An 18986-nucleotide genomic window follows, 5' to 3' on the forward strand; every position below is an offset into this window, starting at 1 on the left:
TTATAGGCTAATTATGAGGGGTCCTTGGAAAATGTTCTACCTTATAAGTGGTCCATGGCCCCAAAAAGTTTGAGAAAGTTTGGTTTAGATGAAGTAGGAGAAAAAACAGGAGCACACTTGGCTGATTCTGGGATGACAGAGATTGACTCGGCAGACTCAAGACGCTGGAATTGACTTGATTGACTGAAAGATGACAGTGGTTGACTTGACTGGCTCTGGGGTGGCAGGATCCTGATATCTATTCTGCTGAGTCCAGTTTTGGCCTGATCATGATGAAATATTAATAACAAAAATTTTAGTTTTAAATTTTTAAAATGAGTTACCAGTGAACCTTAATGTAAAGTGGACACCTGTGAATTTTTCATTTATGACTAACAAACATTAATAACCTGTGAAAGTGAACCGTAATGTAAAGTGGACACCTGTGAACCATTTTTTCATTAGATACAATCATTAATCACAATACAATCAATAACCTGTAAACGTGAAATTTAATATCCACATGGTAAATCCACACATAGAACAGCAAGCAAACACAACCATTCGTAAACTAGACCGGACAATGTGCTGAACATGTCAGAGTGCAGTGTTGTGTTCAGACAATTATCTGATAAAGACATGACATGGCTAAATAAATAACAAGGGCTTCTCTCCAGTGTGACACCTCATGGGGACTTTTAAGTGTCCATTTTGACTGAAGCTTTTCCCACATTTCTTGAGTCAATTCTCAAGTGGCAATTAAGGGTACCTTTATGTTTGAAACTCTTTCTACACTGATCACATGTAAACGGCTTCTCTTCAGTGTGAATGTTCCCCCTTAGCTGTTCTAAATCCACTGTAAAACATGGCTTTTCAGGGCTTATTGCTTAAATAAACCTTGGTTATTCATAAAATAAACACCAGCAACAAAAAATATAACATTATAACACATTTATTCCTCCGCCAAGCAATGTAGTTCCAAAGAGGTTGCTAAGCAACACATGCAGCAACAAAGACAGTGAAAAACATGTTTAAAGATTGGGTTGAGAAAGATTGGGTTGGGTTGGGTTGGGTTGAGAAAGATTGGGTTGGGTTGATTAACATTTATAATGGAAAACACCATTAATTGTGCAAATGCTGAAGCATCGATCAAATAAGTTAGCACTCTTTGCTGGATGAGTAGTTTTTAACGGTGTACAGGTGCGCTTTAATTGTGGATATTGCTTCAGCATCATCTCTCCTTGTAGTTTGGGCTCCAGTAAGATTGCAGTGACAGCTTCGCAAGCAGTGGTTGGTGTAGATCAGGGGTGGGCAATTCATTTTTACAAGGGGCCACATGAGAAACCTGAATCGTGTCAGAGGGCCACACCAACAATAACACTTAATTCTGCTCAGCTTTCTTCCATTGTACAATTCCCTAAATTATATATTATGAATAGCCGGTACTGGTAATCAGTAGAATAAAACTAAAATAAAATTCTGTTTATATTAGGTGTGAAATTGAAGATTTGTGAAAAGTGAAATTGTGGTGTCTAATAAAACAAAAACAATCACTGAATCAGTGCAATTTAATTTGAACTTGTTAATCTTCAAAAACAAAGAATAGCCTAACAAAAGGTTTATAGAAATGTAACAACAGTGCGCCTTATAATCCGGAGCGCCTTATATAAAAAGTAACAACCGCTGATTTAAACCTTGTTTATACTGTCGCCTGGCAACAGAGCGCGAGCCTTAGCTGAGTGCGCGCGCAACTCCCCAAACAGACGAGGCATTTATACTTGACACAGCTGTTTTGTTTTAGACTGAACACCAGACCATACAACTGATTTAGACGTGCAAACTGGGTGCTGGTGTGATGTACTAATATCCGTCTGCTCGGGCAGATTCAAACTCAAAGTCGTGCATCTTCGGATGCGGAGGCGCGCGCGCTGTTAAGCCGAATCTGCCCGAGCAGACGGATATTAGTTTTTTTATTACCTTCGCGCTCATGCGGACGCGTCGAGTTTGACTGCAGTATCTTCTATTCTATGCGCCTTATAATCCGGTGCGCCTGAAAAAAGTTCTAAAATAGGCCATTCATTGAATGTGCGCCTTATAATCCGGTGCGCCTTATAGTGCGGAAAATACGGTAGATATTTTTATAATCTATGTTGGGCCGGACAGGGATACACAAAGGGCCGGATGTGGCCCGCGGGCCGTAATATGCCCAGGTCTGGTGTAGATTGTCTCAGTGCCAGCTGCTTTACAAATCCCTGGCATCATAGAACCAAGGAAGTTCACCCCCATAGGCTCTCTAGTGTACCTAATTAGGAGAAAGAAAAAATGTTGCCTTGTAACCTGTTGCATTGTAGCTGTTGTTACTAGCAAATGTCTTTTTCTTGTTACAGTGTAGAGTAATCAAGCAAAAAATATATTGCTGGCAAATGACAGTATGACTACAGAAAGGTGTGCACAATATGCTACAAATAATAAAGTAAACTAAAGTTTAACTTACCATACATCTTTGGTGGTCTGTCCGCTTCGGATGGAAAAGAAAGGCCGGTGGATTGGCTGGCAGCAACAAGAGGTATTTCTCCAATGAGGCGACAGGACACAGATGATTCCCTGACTGTTCAAACAAATCCACATAGGCTTTCTTTGTTTCTTTTGCCAGCATCTTTGTGTTTTTTTGTGCATTCGTTGAATGACAGTGTTACATACTTCTGACCGTTCTCGTCCTGGCCGATGATAAATGACTCGGGCTTCAGTTGCCGGTTGCCATCTTTAGCTCTGCGTCCCATTTGCAGCAACTTTGTTGACAAGACCCTCAGGTGAATTTGGATTCAGTGCTGCAGGCTGCTTGATTTTCTGAAAGTCTGCCTCCGTTAACGCAGGATGGTGGGATGTTTCGTCACGTCCTTCTCGGCGAAGATTTTTCACCAAGTTTTTATTTTAGTGATAAACTCGGGATCTTTCAACAGACACCAGATCAGGTGATCGGTGGTCCATGGGGGTGAAGCAAACATCACAACATTGCCACAAACCGTAGGAACTATACCAACTATGATGCATATCTTCGTCCGAGATGATACTCCTTGGAGCATCCACGTTGCTGGAACCCTTCCGCATCGTCAGCAGGGATCTCAGGGTCTCAGGTGTTTCGCCCCTTACCCTGAAGACCTCGTCTAAGTGGGGCAGCGAAGACTGACTAGCCTTCACCTGCAGAAGGGTTCCAACTGTGGGCTCTCTTCAGCCACAGCCATCTTGAGCTGGACTCGGCTGCTGTAGCTATGTCCCTGGTGGCTTTCTTCAGCTGTTTAGACTCCAGACCCACCCTCTGGAGGAAGTAGCGCACCGATTTTGCTGGGAACCCGCGGCAGCCGACTTCAATGCAGTGGCTGGTTGCATGCCACCCCTTTAAAACGGCTTCGTAGACCAGGTCTTGGCTTTTTTCAGGAAGTGGATAGTCCTCCTGGATAGCAGGACCATATCTGGCCGAAGGGAGGTCACTGCCACGCCTTGTGGGAAGACAAGCTTCCTCTTCAGGTCCACTCTCAGCTCCCAGTCAGAGGCTCGTTGCAAGATAGAGAACGTTGCTGCTAGAGATAAATGGGATCTTTCAACAGGCACCAGGATCGGGTGATCGGTGGATCATTTATGTAACGGTTACGCCCTGCACGTAGGCTGACATAACAGCTGAAACCATAGGGTTCACCATTCCCATTTTTCACGGTGGCATAAAACTGACGCAGAGCCTGGTTTAGGTCAATTTTGGTTATTGTTTTGAAATCAATAGCCAGATCTTTCTCAGCACACCAATTCTGAAAACAGCGAACAGACCACATAGTCTGTTTAACCGTCCCAGTTTCATTTCTTGACTTTTTCAACTCAACTCAACTCAACTTCAATTTCTCTCTCATTAATTCCAGAGTTTCTGCTTTGTTTTTTTATCTTCTTTCTCTGTCCTGTCCATCTGTTTCCACCACTCATCAATGCTTAGACCACCCATTAAGTCAAAATTGACAACAAAATCTGTCATTTTGAATCAATTTGGCACAGTAATACTGAATTGTTTTACAGAATCACAAACGGCAGTTGCGCAGTAATACAAATGTAATAACGTTAAAACACATTCCTTCGCCAAGCAAGGTAGTTCCAAAGAGGTTGCCAAGTAACACATGCAGCAACAAAGAATCACAAACGGCAGTTGCGCAGCGCGCAGTAATACTATAAAATACAGTCACATTTGTATGTTTGTTGAGCAATTAACAATGGCTTCGAACACAGCTCAACCAATCAGAATCAAGGACCAGAACTATCCGTTTTATAATTCTATGTTTATGTCACACTTTTGGCAGGTGTAAGCTTTTCTCCATTGTGAATTGACATGTGCCTTTTAAGGTTTCCTTTTTGAGCAAAACTCTTTCCACACTTTTGGCAAGTAAATGCCTTCTCTCCAGTGTGAATTCTCATGTGTTTTTTAAGGTTTCCTTTATCAGTGTGGCTCTTTCCACACAATGTGCATGTGAAAGGCTTCTCTCCAGTGTGAATTCTCATGTGGCCTTTAAGATGTCCTTTTTGAATGAAACTCTTTCCACACTGTTGGCAAGTGAAGGCCTTCTCTCCAGTGTGAATTCTCATGTGATTCTCAAGTCTTCCTTTTTGAGTGAAACTCTTTCCACACTGTTGGCATGTGAAAGTCTTCTCTTCAGAATGAATTCTCATGTGGCCTGTAAGATGTCCTTTTTGAATGAAACTCTTTCCACACAATTTGCAGGTTAAAGGCGTCTCTCCATTGTGCATTCTCCTCATGTGATCCTCAAGGTTTGCTTTTTTGATAAAACTCTTTTCACACTGTTGGCAGGTGAAAGGTTTCTCTCCAGTGTGAACTCTTATGTGGACTTTAAGGTGTCCTTTTTCAGTAAAGCTCTTTCCACACAATTTGCAGGTGAAAGGTTTCTCTCCAGTGTGAATTCTAACATGCCTGTTAAGGACTACTTCTTGAGTGAAACTCTTTCCACACTGTTGGCAGGTGTAAGGCTTCTCTCCCGTGTGAATTCTCATGTGTATTTTAAGGATTCCTTTATCAGTGAAACTTTTTCCACACTGTTGGCAGGTGAAAGGCTTTTCTCCAGAGTGAATTCTCATGTGCTTGTTAAGGTTTCCTTTTTGAGTGAAACTCTTTCCACACTGATTACATTTAAATGGCTTTGCTCCAGTGCTCAATTTTTCTCCAATTATGAAATCATGATGTTCCCCATACTGATCTTTCTCTTCCATTTCATTTAGTTCTTGACTCTTCACTTTCAGTGCCATCAGATCTAAAAAAGACAAATACTATTAAACCTATGTGCTATATTAAATGATAATGCAACTAAGAATGCGCTCAGGGTTTCTAGGTCAATCGTTCCTGGGCCAAAAATGGCCTTTGGTGGTGGCTATATATATTAGGGCTGGGGGAATTAACGTGTTAATCTTTGCGATTAATTTGATACGTTTAACGCATTTAAAAAACAATAACGCAATTTGCGCAGCACCTTTTTTGGCCTCGTTTTGATGAATTCCTGTTGCGGCTGCTATTGAAAAGGCCGAAAATATAAGCCGAAAATATGCCGCCCCACTCCTCCGTGTTCGGCAATCAGGTTTCATTCTCTCGCAGCTTATTTAAACGTACAAACACCTAATTAAATATTAAATATTATAAGGAAAAATGTCCTCACAAATTGGACAGAAAATAGCCCTATATTAAAACAATGTTAAACATCAATATATCAATATATTATTCTTCATTCAGTTCTATGCAACATACTCAAATTTAACAGATTTATTTTTTGACTAATTATCAAAATAAAGTATAGTCCTACAAAGCTATTATTACCAGAGCATGTGATCAGAGCAGGTCATTTTACCATTGTTGCCTAGCATGGCTATACCAGCTCAGCAAACAGAAGTCTACTACTGAGAAATTTCACGTTATTTGAGCGGACTTTGCTTTTCCAGTGCGTGATCGGTACATGATTGGAGCGTTTGGGCCGTGAACGACAGAGCAGAACACGCAGCGCAAACACGGAGTGGAACATTGAGCAGAGAGCGCCGACACACACACACACGGAACGGAGAGCACAGCGCAAACACGGAGCGGAAAAAACCCGCTCGTGAAGTTTGGGGGAAATGCGATTAATTACGATTAATCACAGCAAATTGTGCAATTAATTAGTTCATTTTTTAATCGATTCCCAGCCCTGATATATATATACACTGAACAAAATTATAAATGCAACACTTTTGTTTTTGCCCCCATTTTTCATGAGCTGAACTCAAAGATCTAAGACTTTTTCTATGTACACAAAAGGCCTATTTCTCTCAAATATTGTTCACAAATCTGTGTAAATCTGTGTTAGTGAGCACTTCTCCTTTGCCGAGATAATCCAACCACCTCACAGGTGTGGCATATCAAGATGCTGATTAGACAGCATGATTATTGCACAGGTGTGCCTTAGGCTGGCCACAATAAAAGGCCACTCTAAAATGTGCAGTTTTACTGTATTGGGGGGTCCAAGGTTTTTTTTTCACTAAATTTTCACTCAGGGCGACTAAATAATGTCTATCATAAACCATTGGCTAATAAACTCCTAGAGTTTACTCACCAGTGTGTGTGTTAGAGGCTAAGTATAAGTTTAACATAGATATATTTTCACTCGCTCAATACTCTGAGCGCTTAAGAATTTCGCTCTCCGTCATGCAATCTGTACTATTTCAATTCACCTCAATAGTAGGAATGGGCAAGAGTGATTGAGTACTCATTAGTGACAGCGATGATCGATCATGAAAACGATGATCGCCCTGACTTTAAAAAAAAAAATCTCTTTTTCTGATTGGATATTGTGGCAATTTGGGGCAGTTCCTGCGATCTGATTTGTCAGTTAGACAGCACGCCTTCCAGACCAGGCAGCGAAATAAAGTTAAACTGGATTGGAAAGCACGCACTGCAGTAATGCCTGGAATCACTTTGATCATTAAATGCAGTTAAGTGCAAGATGTGCAGTGCCAATCTATGATATGCATAACATTTTAATGAGAACACGATTTTAATAGAATGTTGTAATTTCTCTGTGCTTTAGTTATTCAGCGTGCTTTTAAAGGAAGAGTGCTTTCATGTGTTATACATCAGACTAGCGTGGTCAAGTTCATGTGCACATTCGCGTCCTTTTGTGCAGATGTAAATTGCAAGATTACTTTTATATTGTCTATATTTGATTAATCTCAAATAAGACATGTTTGGTTGAGTTTAATAACCAGTTAGCAAAATGCTACATTTTACCGACCGTACATTCACTCTTCAGTTTCAGCTCATATGCAATGTCTGACATTACTGACTGGGTTATTTGAGATGTTCATATTCCTTTTAGATAGCCTATTTCTTTTTCAAAATCATTGATGATATGAATAATGCAGCAGTGTTATTTTGAATAGATTTTTTAACAATAAACCTGTTTTATTTAAGGTTGTTTCTAGTTACCTCAGTGATGACTGTCACTTTCTATCATGGAAAATAAAATTAAGAGCAAGATGTGCAGCTTCAATATATACGTCATATTCAGCATTTTAATGAGAACAGGATTGTGATAGAATGTTGTAAATTATCTGTGCTTTAGTTGCCCGTGTATTAGTGCACTGTTAAGAGAAGAGAGCATCAAGAATTTACCTTTCTACATGTAAATATATTGCACGCTCAAGTTCACATGCGCATTCGTGTCCTTTTTTGCAGATGAGAGTTGTAATGTTACATTTACTTTATGCATCTAGGATTTCTGATTATTAATCTCATAGGATGTGTCATAGAATGGGCTTCAGTTTACTGGGATCATTTACTCTTCACAGCTTTACCTCAAGCCGCTATTCCTTTAAGATGTTTCTTTTTTGATAACATTGATACATCATAATCTAGCTCTTTTCTAGTCATACGTTCATGTCTTCATAGACATGTCTTGATGTCATATTTTTATTTGTCAACATAAATTTTCGTAACAGTCTTTCATGTAACATTTCATAACATTTTCATGACGGACAAGCCATGCCCACCGAGTACTCGTTTTTTGAGACCTGTCAATTATCGAAATGAGAAATTTACAAAAATGGCCATCCCTACACAAAAGATGCGCAGCATACCTGTATTTGACGTACCGTGAACTCGAAAAACGCGCCGTCGCTTTTCTGGGGGCACTGTTTCTCACAAACGCAAAGAGTGAGAGAAAACCAGTCAATATCTGGTGTGACCAGCATTTGCCTCACACAGTGCAACACATCTCCTTTGCATAGATTAATAGATAGTTTTAGATAATTTTGTAAGTGTATTTCATACTTGTATGTAGTATATTCCCAATAAACAAATCTTTACATAAAAAAAAGAAGTAGATATTGGGTTTAGCCTAATGTTACTCAAAATAATAGACTACTTCTCTATTATTTTACCTAATTTAACTGTCAAATAAAACCACTTTAATTCGGACACTCTTCAAAAATAAAATTAATTTCTGTAGAGCTGGACATTTTAATAAGGATCAAATGACTGAGTTCAGCTTTGAGAATGAAACTGACCTGTTTGTTCCTCAGTTTCTTCTTGTTTCACACTGAATGTTTCTTCAATCTTCACGTCTTCACTCTCCTCTTTAATAAACACCATCTTTGTTTGTGTCTCAGTATCTTCACATTTCATTTGGATTGTTTCTTCAATCTTTATGTCTTCGCTCTCCTCTTTAATAAACACCATCTTTGTTTGTGTCTCAGTATCTTCATGTTTCACTCTGAACGTTTCTCCAATCTTCATGTCTTTACTCTCCTCTTTAATAAACACCATCTCGGTTTGTGTCTCAGTATCTTCATGTTTCACTCTGAATGTTTCTTCAATCTTCTTGTCTTCACTCTTTTCTTTAAATTCCATCTTTATAATAGTGTCACATGGACCTCAGTTCCTTCACCAGGAGTTTTTCTGTGTGTTTGGACACTGTCCTGTTTAAAATGAGAATAAGTAACAGAAAGAAAAACACATCAAAACTGATTCTCTCCTAAATCAGCAGTTCCCTTTCGAGGGAACTTGTGTTGCGTTGAAGACGACACTTTGGGGAACACCTCCAGCGTAATAGCGTCTGAAGCACGTGTGGAACTAGTCCAACATTTATTAGTAACTGAGTAACTAAAATTATTACAATATAAAAATATTTTTTTAAATCTGGTGTTTTTAATCACGATTAATCATTATTAATACAGGACAAATTTGTGATTAATTAGTTGATATTTTAAATCGATTCAGAGCACTAATATTATATATTAGAGATGCGCATATCGATATCTGCCAATAATGGTAATTTTTAATGTTTTTGTTATCGATCTAATAAGAAAATTAGGCCAATATATTAAATTTGATAGATAATGTATTTATCCTTTAGCTGAGACACTGTTCGCCATGATGGTTTTGAATAGCTTGATATGAAAGGAAATGGATATGGCTGATAAGGCTGAAAGGAAGAAACCGTTCAGTGCAACATGTGCAGCACAAATCTGTCGTATTGGTTCCCGACTGTAAACATTGTAATATTATGCTTATTTTGTGTGCAGTGTTTCCCCTACAATGTATTAAGCGGCGGCGATTTTCAGCGCCGCTGCAAAATCTTCATATGATCAGTAATATCACGACATTCACTTACACACCTAAAAACACTGAAACATGGCAACCGGCGGCGCTGCTAATGTGATGGCTCTGAATCCACTTGTTGACAAAGGAGGAAAGAGCAAATGGAAATATTTTTGATTAGGCTAATGTCACGTTGCCATAAGGGGCCGTTCACTTCACATTCACGTGTGAAACAAATGATATACAGTCCCGGAGTCATGCTGCAACCAGGAGATGAAGGAGAGCTGAGATCCACATCAAAGGCAAAGCCACCCCAGAATGCTAGCACGGCTAGCGCCGTTGCTTGGAGGGCGCCTCCAGCGCACAAAGTTCACAAAGCGAAGAAATGTTGAGCGCACAAATCCTAGTGTATATCTGTCTAACAGTGTATACATTGATGTGGATCTCAGCTCTCCTTCATCTCCTGGTTGCAGCATGACTCCGAGACTGTATATTATTTGTTTCACAGTCTTAAATTCCAGTTATTGTGCGTTTGATGCCGATTCATAGTCCGTGTGATGTGTGATCTAACAAGCACACGGTAGTGAGTCGTTTCAAAACAGCAACAAACTCCAACAAAATAAAGTAATTTTATGCAAATCCACAGCCTTTTATCTACAGATCAAGCATTATAATGTGAATATATCATATTGGAGAGAGTTTTACCGTGCATCCAGCCGGAAGAGGCGCGCGCACTTTTTGAATACTGCTGGAGAATGATTGACAGCCGCAAAGGAGGGTGAAAACGAGTTTCCGTATACTTTAATGATGTAAACAGACTTCTGTCCCTCACATTAAGCTATGGAATGACTTCAGATGACTTTGTCACCCGAACTGACATGAAAAAGCGGGAGGCGCCGAAAAGCGCGCTGTTTGCATCCCTGCTTGTCAAAACGTGTCAAAGACACATCAAAAAGCTGCTGTAACAGTATACTGTAACCATATGGCACTTAAAAAGCACGTCACGACACATAATTCCCCGTCTTCTTTTACTAAAGAATATTTTTGACTTATTTACTTACCGGTAGTCTTCTTTCTTAACTTCTTTTGAAATGCTACTAAAATGTATACTGGCCAGTGGGGTGAAAGCCCAATGGCGCCACCGCCACCCCTGGCCACCCCCTGGTGGCGCCATTGAGTGGATGATAGCCCTGAAGACGCCTAGCAATGATATACCTTTAGTGGTAGTATACCTTTAATTAAGTTATAACTTAAGAGTCTTCGTAGCGCGCTAAGAGACAATGTTATCGGGAAACACAGCCCAGGTATGATGCATAATGGAGATTCCAAAGCGCTCTTCTTTGGTCAGAACCATGGAGAGCGATCGCTGATAGGTCCGTCCTATGCACCGAACATTTTTACAATGCAACAAAATATTTAAAGAGCATCAAGCTATTAAAGGGCACCTATTATGCAAAATTCACTTTTACATGGTGTTTGAACATAAATGTGTGTTGGCAGTGTGTGAGCAAAACCACCCTAGAATGATAAAAATCCACCCAGTAGTTTTTTTACTATCTCAATAAATCATAAGCACTGTCTCAGAACACCCTGTTCTAGATTTTCCTCATTGTGACGTAGAAATGAGCTAAGCCCCACCGACGTGATTTGATTGACATCTGGTTTTGGCATAGACCCCGCCCTCGGTGATCTGCATCCTCCATTGTTTCAACGACAGCCGGTAATGTCTCCTAAGAAGTGTAGGTCTTCCGTTGTGGGATGTAAGAATGGACATACTAGTCTTCACTGACATCAGAGCCACTGAAAACGCAGCGGATGGATTTTATTTATGAAGAAAAGGCGCCACTTAAACTTCCTAAATACGAGAATCATGTTCTGACTGACTGTTTAGTGAACGAGGGTCAAAGTTAATCCTCAAGTGTGCATGTGTATGGTTTTTGCTCATACTGTTCGCGATCCAATGTCACCTCCAGAAGAAGTAAGTGTATTTTATTATTTTTGAGCAAATAGTCATTTCAATCGATGTCAGCCAGTTCAACAACAAATGCGTCTAAAGCTATTTATTGTCGTCGTCATAGGATGTCTCACCAAACAACGTCAGACTGTTTTATGTCACGTACATTATTTTTTACAGCAACAACAAATGTAAAATGAATACCTCTCATAAACGTCTATCTCCCTACAGCATTTGTTTTCTGGTTCTGTAACGTTAGCCATCTTCTCATATTTGCCACATAAGCGTGTTTGTAAGTTAGTTTAAAAAAAATGCGCGAAAGTTTTTGTGTGTGTGTGTTGCACATCCATAATTGCAAAGGGGACGCGATTAAAACTTTGTAAGTACATAAATGTATCAAACAACCATTCCGAGACGTTTAGTCTATTCTCATTCTTGTTTATTCTGTGCCGGAGTCTCTTCATCATCTGGGTCCAGCAGCAGGGCGGGGATATGCAGCTCATTTACATTTAAAGTGGTATAGACCAAAACAGCTCTTTTTAAAACAGGCCCCAAAAATGACATTTTCAAATGGTTATAATAAATTAACTGTGGGGAATTTTGTGCTGAAACTTCACAAATACATTCTGGGGACACCCAAGACCAATATTACATCTTGTAAAAAGGGGCATAATAGGTGCCCTTTAAAACCTATATTATGTATACGCACAGGCTCACCCACATTGGTCTGGCCCATCCCAAACTGGAATCCTGGCGCCATGCCTGCTGTAGCTTACTTAAATTAAGATACAATTAATACAAATCGAAATTCACTTTAAAGAAAGGCAGCTGTTCTGTTTGAGGTCTCTGTGGAAGTTTTAAAGCAGTCTTTTAGTGGCGCTTTCAGAGCGCTCACATCCGTAACCAAGAACGTTGGTTACCGGACGCTAACACGTTGTTTTTTCCCTCATAAATGCGAACATGAAAAATAAAATAAAATTAATATTATAATGGATTTTTGTTAGGTCAGACAATGATTACCAAATTTCTTAAAAAAATCGAACCAAAAGTCAAATTATTATGGACGGAAGTTAAAAGTGATGGGTACAAAATGACTCATGACGAAATGTGGTACCACACCGTCACCGAAATCGACGCCTGTGAAAACATCCCCCCCCCCCTCTGTTTTTTTTACAAATCGCACCCTGTATATATATATCAGGGTTACCAACTCTCACGCATCTGGCGTGACAGTCACGCATTCAGCCTCAATCTCACGCTAAATTCTCATTTAGCAATTCTCACGCTAAATTAGACATTCTTCTGTGCCGTATTTTTTTTTTCACTCATGTGCACTAAATTTCAGAATTACTACAATTCAGGCTCTTAACTACTGGATGGACCACTATTTATGGCACAAATTAGTTAAAATCTCCCGGAATCTAGAGCGAGCACGCATGCGAGACAGAGACTAAACCGTAGCGCACGCACGGCGTACGGCAGCGTTGAGCATTGTAGCCAATCACTGACATGTCTGTTGAACGCATCGGCCAATCAGAGGCGTTTAAATGAGTCGCTGTGCTGAAGATGTGTTTTGCGCGAGCTCACCGAGTTCTACACTTTCGCAAACCTGTCATTATTATTGCCTATAAACTTAAGATGCAAATAAAAGATTCACTGCAATGTATTTGATATTCTTGATGCTGTTCTGATGCGCTCCATTACGCACCGCTCTCTGTTTGGTGTTAGGATGACTAAAAGTTCAGCGGATTAGCTCTTCAATGTCAGAATGATTAAAGAAGTGAACGAATGCCTGGCAAAATTTAAGTGGAAAACATTTAATATTTGACTGTTTTACAATAGAAATGTTCAACTACCGACAGTATCCGGTGACGCGAATTACTCAACTTTTTTTATTTATTTACTAAATTTAGCCTTTTTGAATTGAAAATATGCTATAATTTCTTTGATTCATTTAGAGAGAAGCATGCCTAATTAAAAATAAAATATTATTTGCAAATAGTTACAATTATTTCACTAATACAATAAGCTTTTTTTTCTTTATTCCCTTAAATCGCTTTCATAATTAATTCCTTTAAATAAAAATACCCCCAAAAAATACCCCCCCCCCCACCCATCATCATCATCATCATCATCATCATCATCATATACAGTATATATATATATATATATATGATTAATCTCATAGGATGCGTTTGGTTGAGTTAATGAACGATGCAGTAAAGCGATTCACATTGAACGGTGATCATGTTTATCTTTAGTGCACACAGCTCAAACAGCACTGCACATTAATAACTATGATTGGGACTGTCATAGCCTATACACGGCATTATAATGAGGATACTACTGTAATAAATCGTTGTGAATTATCTGGGTTTAGTTGCCGTTTCTTTCAGCGAGTTGTCCAGAACAGGGGTTTTACTCATTCTGAGCAACACAGTCAAATAGCAGTCATTAATGTTAGATAACCTATTATAATGTTACAGTATTGTATAGTATACAGTAATGGTAAAGTATTTTATTTTACATAGCTTGTAAAAACGATTAAATCGATTTAACAGTATATTTTAATTTAAACACTTTTAATGCTTAAAACACAAACCTTTCTTTAGCAGTATCACAACAGATGCAGGAGAGCGGCGCAGCCTTATGACGTCATCTTTCCACTCCAAAATAAAAGTCTTACATACACTAAAATCTGAAATGTGCGAAGAAATTCACATACAAATAATACACCAAATATCAACTGCGTTCGAAGTTAAATTCTTGGTGAAATACATATTTAAATGAATGTTGATCATTGATAGTTACCCATTAAAGAGTCTGAACAACATCTAAAATGTGAGATTTTGTTAATGGCTAAATACTCATATTGGTGTGCAAAAACCAGTATACACTTAATACAAGTGGTCGGGAACTTTTTTCAATAACTAACCAAATTTAGTTTGATGCAGTTATAAAAAAAAAAATTAAAACTCATTTAGAGCCACAGACTCAAAAAAACTGTTTTTTTTTTTTTTTTTTTTTTTACAATGAATACGTAACATTATTCAATATGTTATGAATTGTGCAAAATATACTAAGTGTGTGTGTGTATGTGTGTATCCTCTGATTTTTTTTTTCCTTATAGTGGATGAGTGTGGTGGAAAACTCACTGTTAAACACACATAAACAACTTTTTTTTTTTTTTTTTTCACGTTTTATGGTATACTGGAAAACAATTAGGATTTCCTAAGTTGTAAAAGCTTTTGTTGGAAAGATATAGTCAAATATTCTGAGTGAGTGGATTCTATCTTAAATGCTTCTGATTGGCCATTGCTGTTCAAGAAATCAACACATATGTCTGTGATTGGCTACAAAATATGTTAGAAATAGAAACTCTGCTTGTAAATCGTTTTTATTTTGTTTTAGCTGTTCTTGTTGCTTTTGTGCAACAGATGAATAACAATTTATTTGTTTTTAGATCATTGTTTTTGTATCATTTCAGAACTAAGTTAAAGTATAAGAAATGTCCTGACGGATTAACAAAAAAGGAACATTAAAAGTAATATGTATATAGAGTATATAATATATATATATATATATATATATATATATATATATATATATATATATATATATATATATATATATATATATATATATATGTGAGTGTGTGTGTGTGTGTGTGTGTGTGTGTGTTTTAAATTTATTTAATGGCAATACACAATCCTTAGACTGTCAACTTTACTTGCCTGTTTTTTTATTCATGCAAAATGAATGACTAGCATCCGTGAAAGTAAAATTACATCATTCCAAAAGAGCATCTAGATTACAATCTGCTAATTTTTCTACATAGCATTCATGTAACAAGCTGTTAGGCAAAATTATACAGGTGTGTGTCGTACATCATATGAAGAAAGATGAAGAACACTTTTAAGCTAAAGTCTAGTCGTAGTAATTGTAGATGAAGGGTTAAAGATTCATTTGACAGATAATTCTTTACATTACTGAACAGGATTCTTTTTTTGCTGTTGTGAGTTTGTATGCTTCCCAATCTTCTGGAAGCACTCCTCCCGTGGAAACCTTATTGATGATCTCTGCCTTCTTCCTGACGCCCATTAAAGACTGAATGCGATCTTGAAACCCAGGCTTGGCTTCTTGTTTCTCAGACTCGATCATCAGATCAATGTAGTCCGGGGTGGACAGAGGATTGGGCTTCAGGGCGATTTCCTGCAGACGCTCCAAGGACATTTGAGATTTTCCAATTAGTCTGGTCACAATATCCTGGACAACCTGAAACTCCTTTTCAAGCTCTTCAAAGATCTTTTCTTTTGACATGACCTGTCCATGTGCAGCCTCAAATCGCTTTTTTAAATCCTGATAGGTTCCCTTTTTCTTTTCTGGGACATATTCCCATTTGTATTTCTGATTAAAGTGCACATTCCAAGCACACTTTCCTGGACAGACCTGACACACTCCAGCTTTCATAGCACAGCAGTAATATTTATCACTGTCGCTTGCAAAAGCACATGTGTCATGACATGTACGGTTACAAGTTTGGCAGTTGGTTAAAAAGAAGCCTGATGTGTTTTCGGTCTGTTTTGGGGTAGTTACTTTGAATTCATATTCAAAATCCTTGTTTGCATCCATTTCAGCCTTGTGCTGCTCCAGTGCAGCTCTTGTCTTCTTGATTTCATCCAGTTTCATCAGACCAGCATTGATTTGGGGCTGAAGGCCTTCCACAAGCACTTCTAGCTGCTGGCGCTCTTTCAGGACTTCCCGTGTCAGAGACAAGCTCTTGGTTTTCATCTTGTTGAGGGATGTGAAGAACTTTCTCATGCTAGAAAATCCCAGCTTCCAGAACATCTGGTCAAAGTTTTCACAGTCAGAGTCCTCATCCTCTGCAGATTTCATATTGGTAGCAAACAGAGCAGAGTTGTTGAACTTGAAGTGAAGTGGCTCTCCAGAATCATTGGTTGAATAGGGAACTTCAGCCACTTTGATGGCCTCGAGAACAGGAGGTGTTTTCCCATCTGCAAAGGTGACCAGCACAAGGATGTTTTCAGCAATATCCTTCCCAAATATGGAAAGAATGGAGTCAAAGACGTATTTCTGTGTGGGAGTCAGGCGAGCAAGTGAAGCCTGTACTACAAAACACACGGCATCAATGCAGTCGATCCCTCCGCGGGCAGAAAAGAACTCCTGAATCTGCGTTGTGATCTTCTGGTCATGTGAAATTCCTCTGGTATCACCGAAGCCTGGCGTGTCCACAATGGTCAGAGAATACGGGACCCGGGAACCATCCATGTGATTGATTTGATATGCCGTGATCTCTGAAGTTTGACTTTCAGCCTGGGACTTCTGCTTCCCTTCATCTATCAGCACAAACCGGAAGTCATCTTCCCATTGCACTCCCAGGATGTAGTTGATCATGCTGTTAATCAGAGTGGTTTTTCCTGCACCTGTGGCTCCGATCATCATGATGGTCTTGTTCTCTTTTGTGATGTTATTTCCAAAAGTGCTTCTTCTGCAGAATCCATCTCTATTCTGCCATGTTTCATTCAGGTGGAGTTTAAACATGGGTAGGTTTTCATTGCTTCTATCTTGTATTTTTATGCTCCAGCTGTCCTTTATAACATGTGCAACTCTAAATCCCTTTCCATTGCTTAGGTCTTTTGTCATGTTTCTGCTGCTTGTGTTTCCTCTTGACATTTTTTGGTTGTTTTTATCAGCAAACTGGCAAAAAAATATGTTTCTGACTTTCCCACCTCTGTTGGATAAAGGAAAAGGAAATAATTGTTTGTACAATAATTTATAAAAACAGCATTCAAAAGAAGTATAACTCTGTGCAATATCACTAAAATGATCATCTTTCAGTAATTAAATAATTTTCAAGTTGACAGGTAGAGTATTTCCTATTATAAAGAATCAAAACATACTAAAATAAATAAAATAAAATAAACAAGAAAGATTATATTGAAAATATAAGCACCAAAGTAGTGGAACAAAAGTAAATACACCTTTGATCACTGAGAGAGAGAGAGAGAGAGAGAGAGAGAGAGAGAGAGAGAGAGAGAGAGTGAGCGAGCAAGAGGGACATATGTATCACTAAAAATATAACGGTTATGATCAGGCAAAAGCTTTAGGTCCTGTGTTAATATTAGAAAATCTTTCCAAGATTGGTTCATTGCTCTGCAACGCCCCTCTTTTGTAATGTCTCCAAGCCATCTCTCTTTATATATATAATATAATATAATATTATTATTATTATATCTCTCTTTCTATAATATAAGTTTTTTTGTGTTTAAATTTATTCATCTGGCTTTAATGACATTCATCACACTTACTGAAAATTCTAAATAAACTATTGTAAAAATAAAATAAAAAAATAAATTCAAATAAATTTGCTATTTGAATATATTCTAGTAGTCTATATTCTGATAATGTACTCACCTGGACGATGCCCTGTTTCTTTCTGTAATAGCAGCCGGTGACTGTTTGTCTTGAAAAATGATTGAAAAAGAAAGGTTTGATTATTATTGAATATTAGTCAAATTATTAAAAACACAATAAAAGTGCACATTGTTTTTTGTGCTTTCTATATTATACTTTACAATTTGGCCTTTGAATCTACCATCTGCAACTACCGCTATGCTGAAAAATAATTACATTTACTTTTTTTTTAATGAACAATGTGTTAGGAAAAACTATCAGATTTTTTCAACTTTTTTAATTTATTTATATAAAGTTTAAAGTTACAGGGACAGTGCACATTAGTTAACATTTATGTAAATGTTGCAGTTTAGCCAATTTGGATAATTTTCAGCTGTAGTCCCTGGGCAGGTTTGATGTCAGATGAAATACATTAAAACAATCAACAATACTTAGACATACATTAAATCACATTTCATAAAAATACATAAAGTACATTAAAACAAGGACAACAAAACATCAAACAAGGACTTTTTAGATTTAAATATCTGTGCAGAATCAGCAAGATCTATTTTTCAATCTTTTTTTTTCAGTCAAATATTACAAGTCTTTGTAAATCTATTTGTATAACTTACTGTTATTTGGGTTTCCTCTTGAATCTGCTTCTCATCTGCAGCTGCAGAAAGCCTCTGCATGGGTTTTTATAGTGTCCCAGTGCTGCTCCTCCCCATAAAGTAAAAAAAATAAAATAAATAGGCTTTGAATGTTTTACTTTCATTTGTTTATTCCAGTAAATGTTAGGCTTTATAAGAAGTGGCCAGGCATCAGCTGACCACTGAAGTGCAACAATGTCACATCTATAAGAAAATTCTAAACGGACGAGATTATTAAATGGCATCACTATTCAAATGATGAATTAATTGAATATATTACTGTAAGAATTGAGAAATTAGGAGATGCCGGACAGTCTGGTTGAGCAACCAGACCCTGAGAGGACAAAGGACCTCTCTGGAAATTAACATTTGAGAC

At 38.1% G+C, this 18986-nt stretch overlaps 2 protein-coding genes across 3 annotated transcripts; both read right to left on the reverse strand.

The window, feature by feature from the left end:
* Positions 1–1995: 1995 nt before the first annotated feature.
* Positions 1996–14200, reverse strand: LOC308689625 (uncharacterized protein). Of its 2 annotated transcripts, XR_014030025.1 has the most exons (4): positions 14146–14200; positions 8557–8967; positions 2474–5279; positions 1996–2281 (listed from the first exon to the last, which is right to left on the reverse strand). XR_014030025.1 is itself a non-coding variant. In XM_081363444.1 (3 exons), the coding sequence occupies exons 2-3, from the start codon at positions 8897–8899 to the stop codon at positions 4297–4299; spliced, it is 1326 nt and encodes a 441-aa protein (XP_081219570.1). In that variant the 5' UTR covers positions 8900–8967; positions 14146–14200; the 3' UTR covers positions 1996–4296. The 2 variants fall into 2 exon arrangements, 1 of the variants encoding a protein (XP_081219570.1); XM_081363444.1 differs by having other exon boundaries at positions 1996–5279.
* A 1071-nt stretch (positions 14201–15271) lies between these two features.
* LOC308689621 (uncharacterized protein) lies at positions 15272–18631 on the reverse strand. The gene is made up of 3 exons (XM_081363438.1): positions 18593–18631; positions 17979–18027; positions 15272–17295 (listed from the first exon to the last, which is right to left on the reverse strand). Exon 3 carries the CDS (start codon positions 17235–17237, stop codon positions 15525–15527), a length of 1713 nt encoding a protein of 570 aa, XP_081219564.1. The 5' UTR covers positions 17238–17295; positions 17979–18027; positions 18593–18631; the 3' UTR covers positions 15272–15524.
* Between the last annotated feature and the right edge of the window lie 355 nt (positions 18632–18986).

This window comes from Scardinius erythrophthalmus, assembly GCF_964197995.2.
Source record: "Scardinius erythrophthalmus genome assembly, chromosome: 4".
Lineage (NCBI taxonomy): Eukaryota > Metazoa > Chordata > Actinopteri > Cypriniformes > Leuciscidae > Scardinius > Scardinius erythrophthalmus.

Bases quoted from the DNA above. Each gene is read 5' to 3' on its own strand.
- LOC308689621 (XM_081363438.1), bottom strand. From the start codon at position 17,237: ATGTCAAGAGGAAACACAAGCAGCAGAAACATGACAAAAGACCTAAGC.
- LOC308689625 (XM_081363444.1), bottom strand. From the start codon at position 8,899: ATGGAATTTAAAGAAAAGAGTGAAGACAAGAAGATTGAAGAAACATTC. The intron at 5,280-8,556 runs GTCAGTTTCATT...TGTCTTTTTTAG, and splicing joins AGAAACTGAGGAACAAACAG to ATCTGATGGCACTGAAAGTG.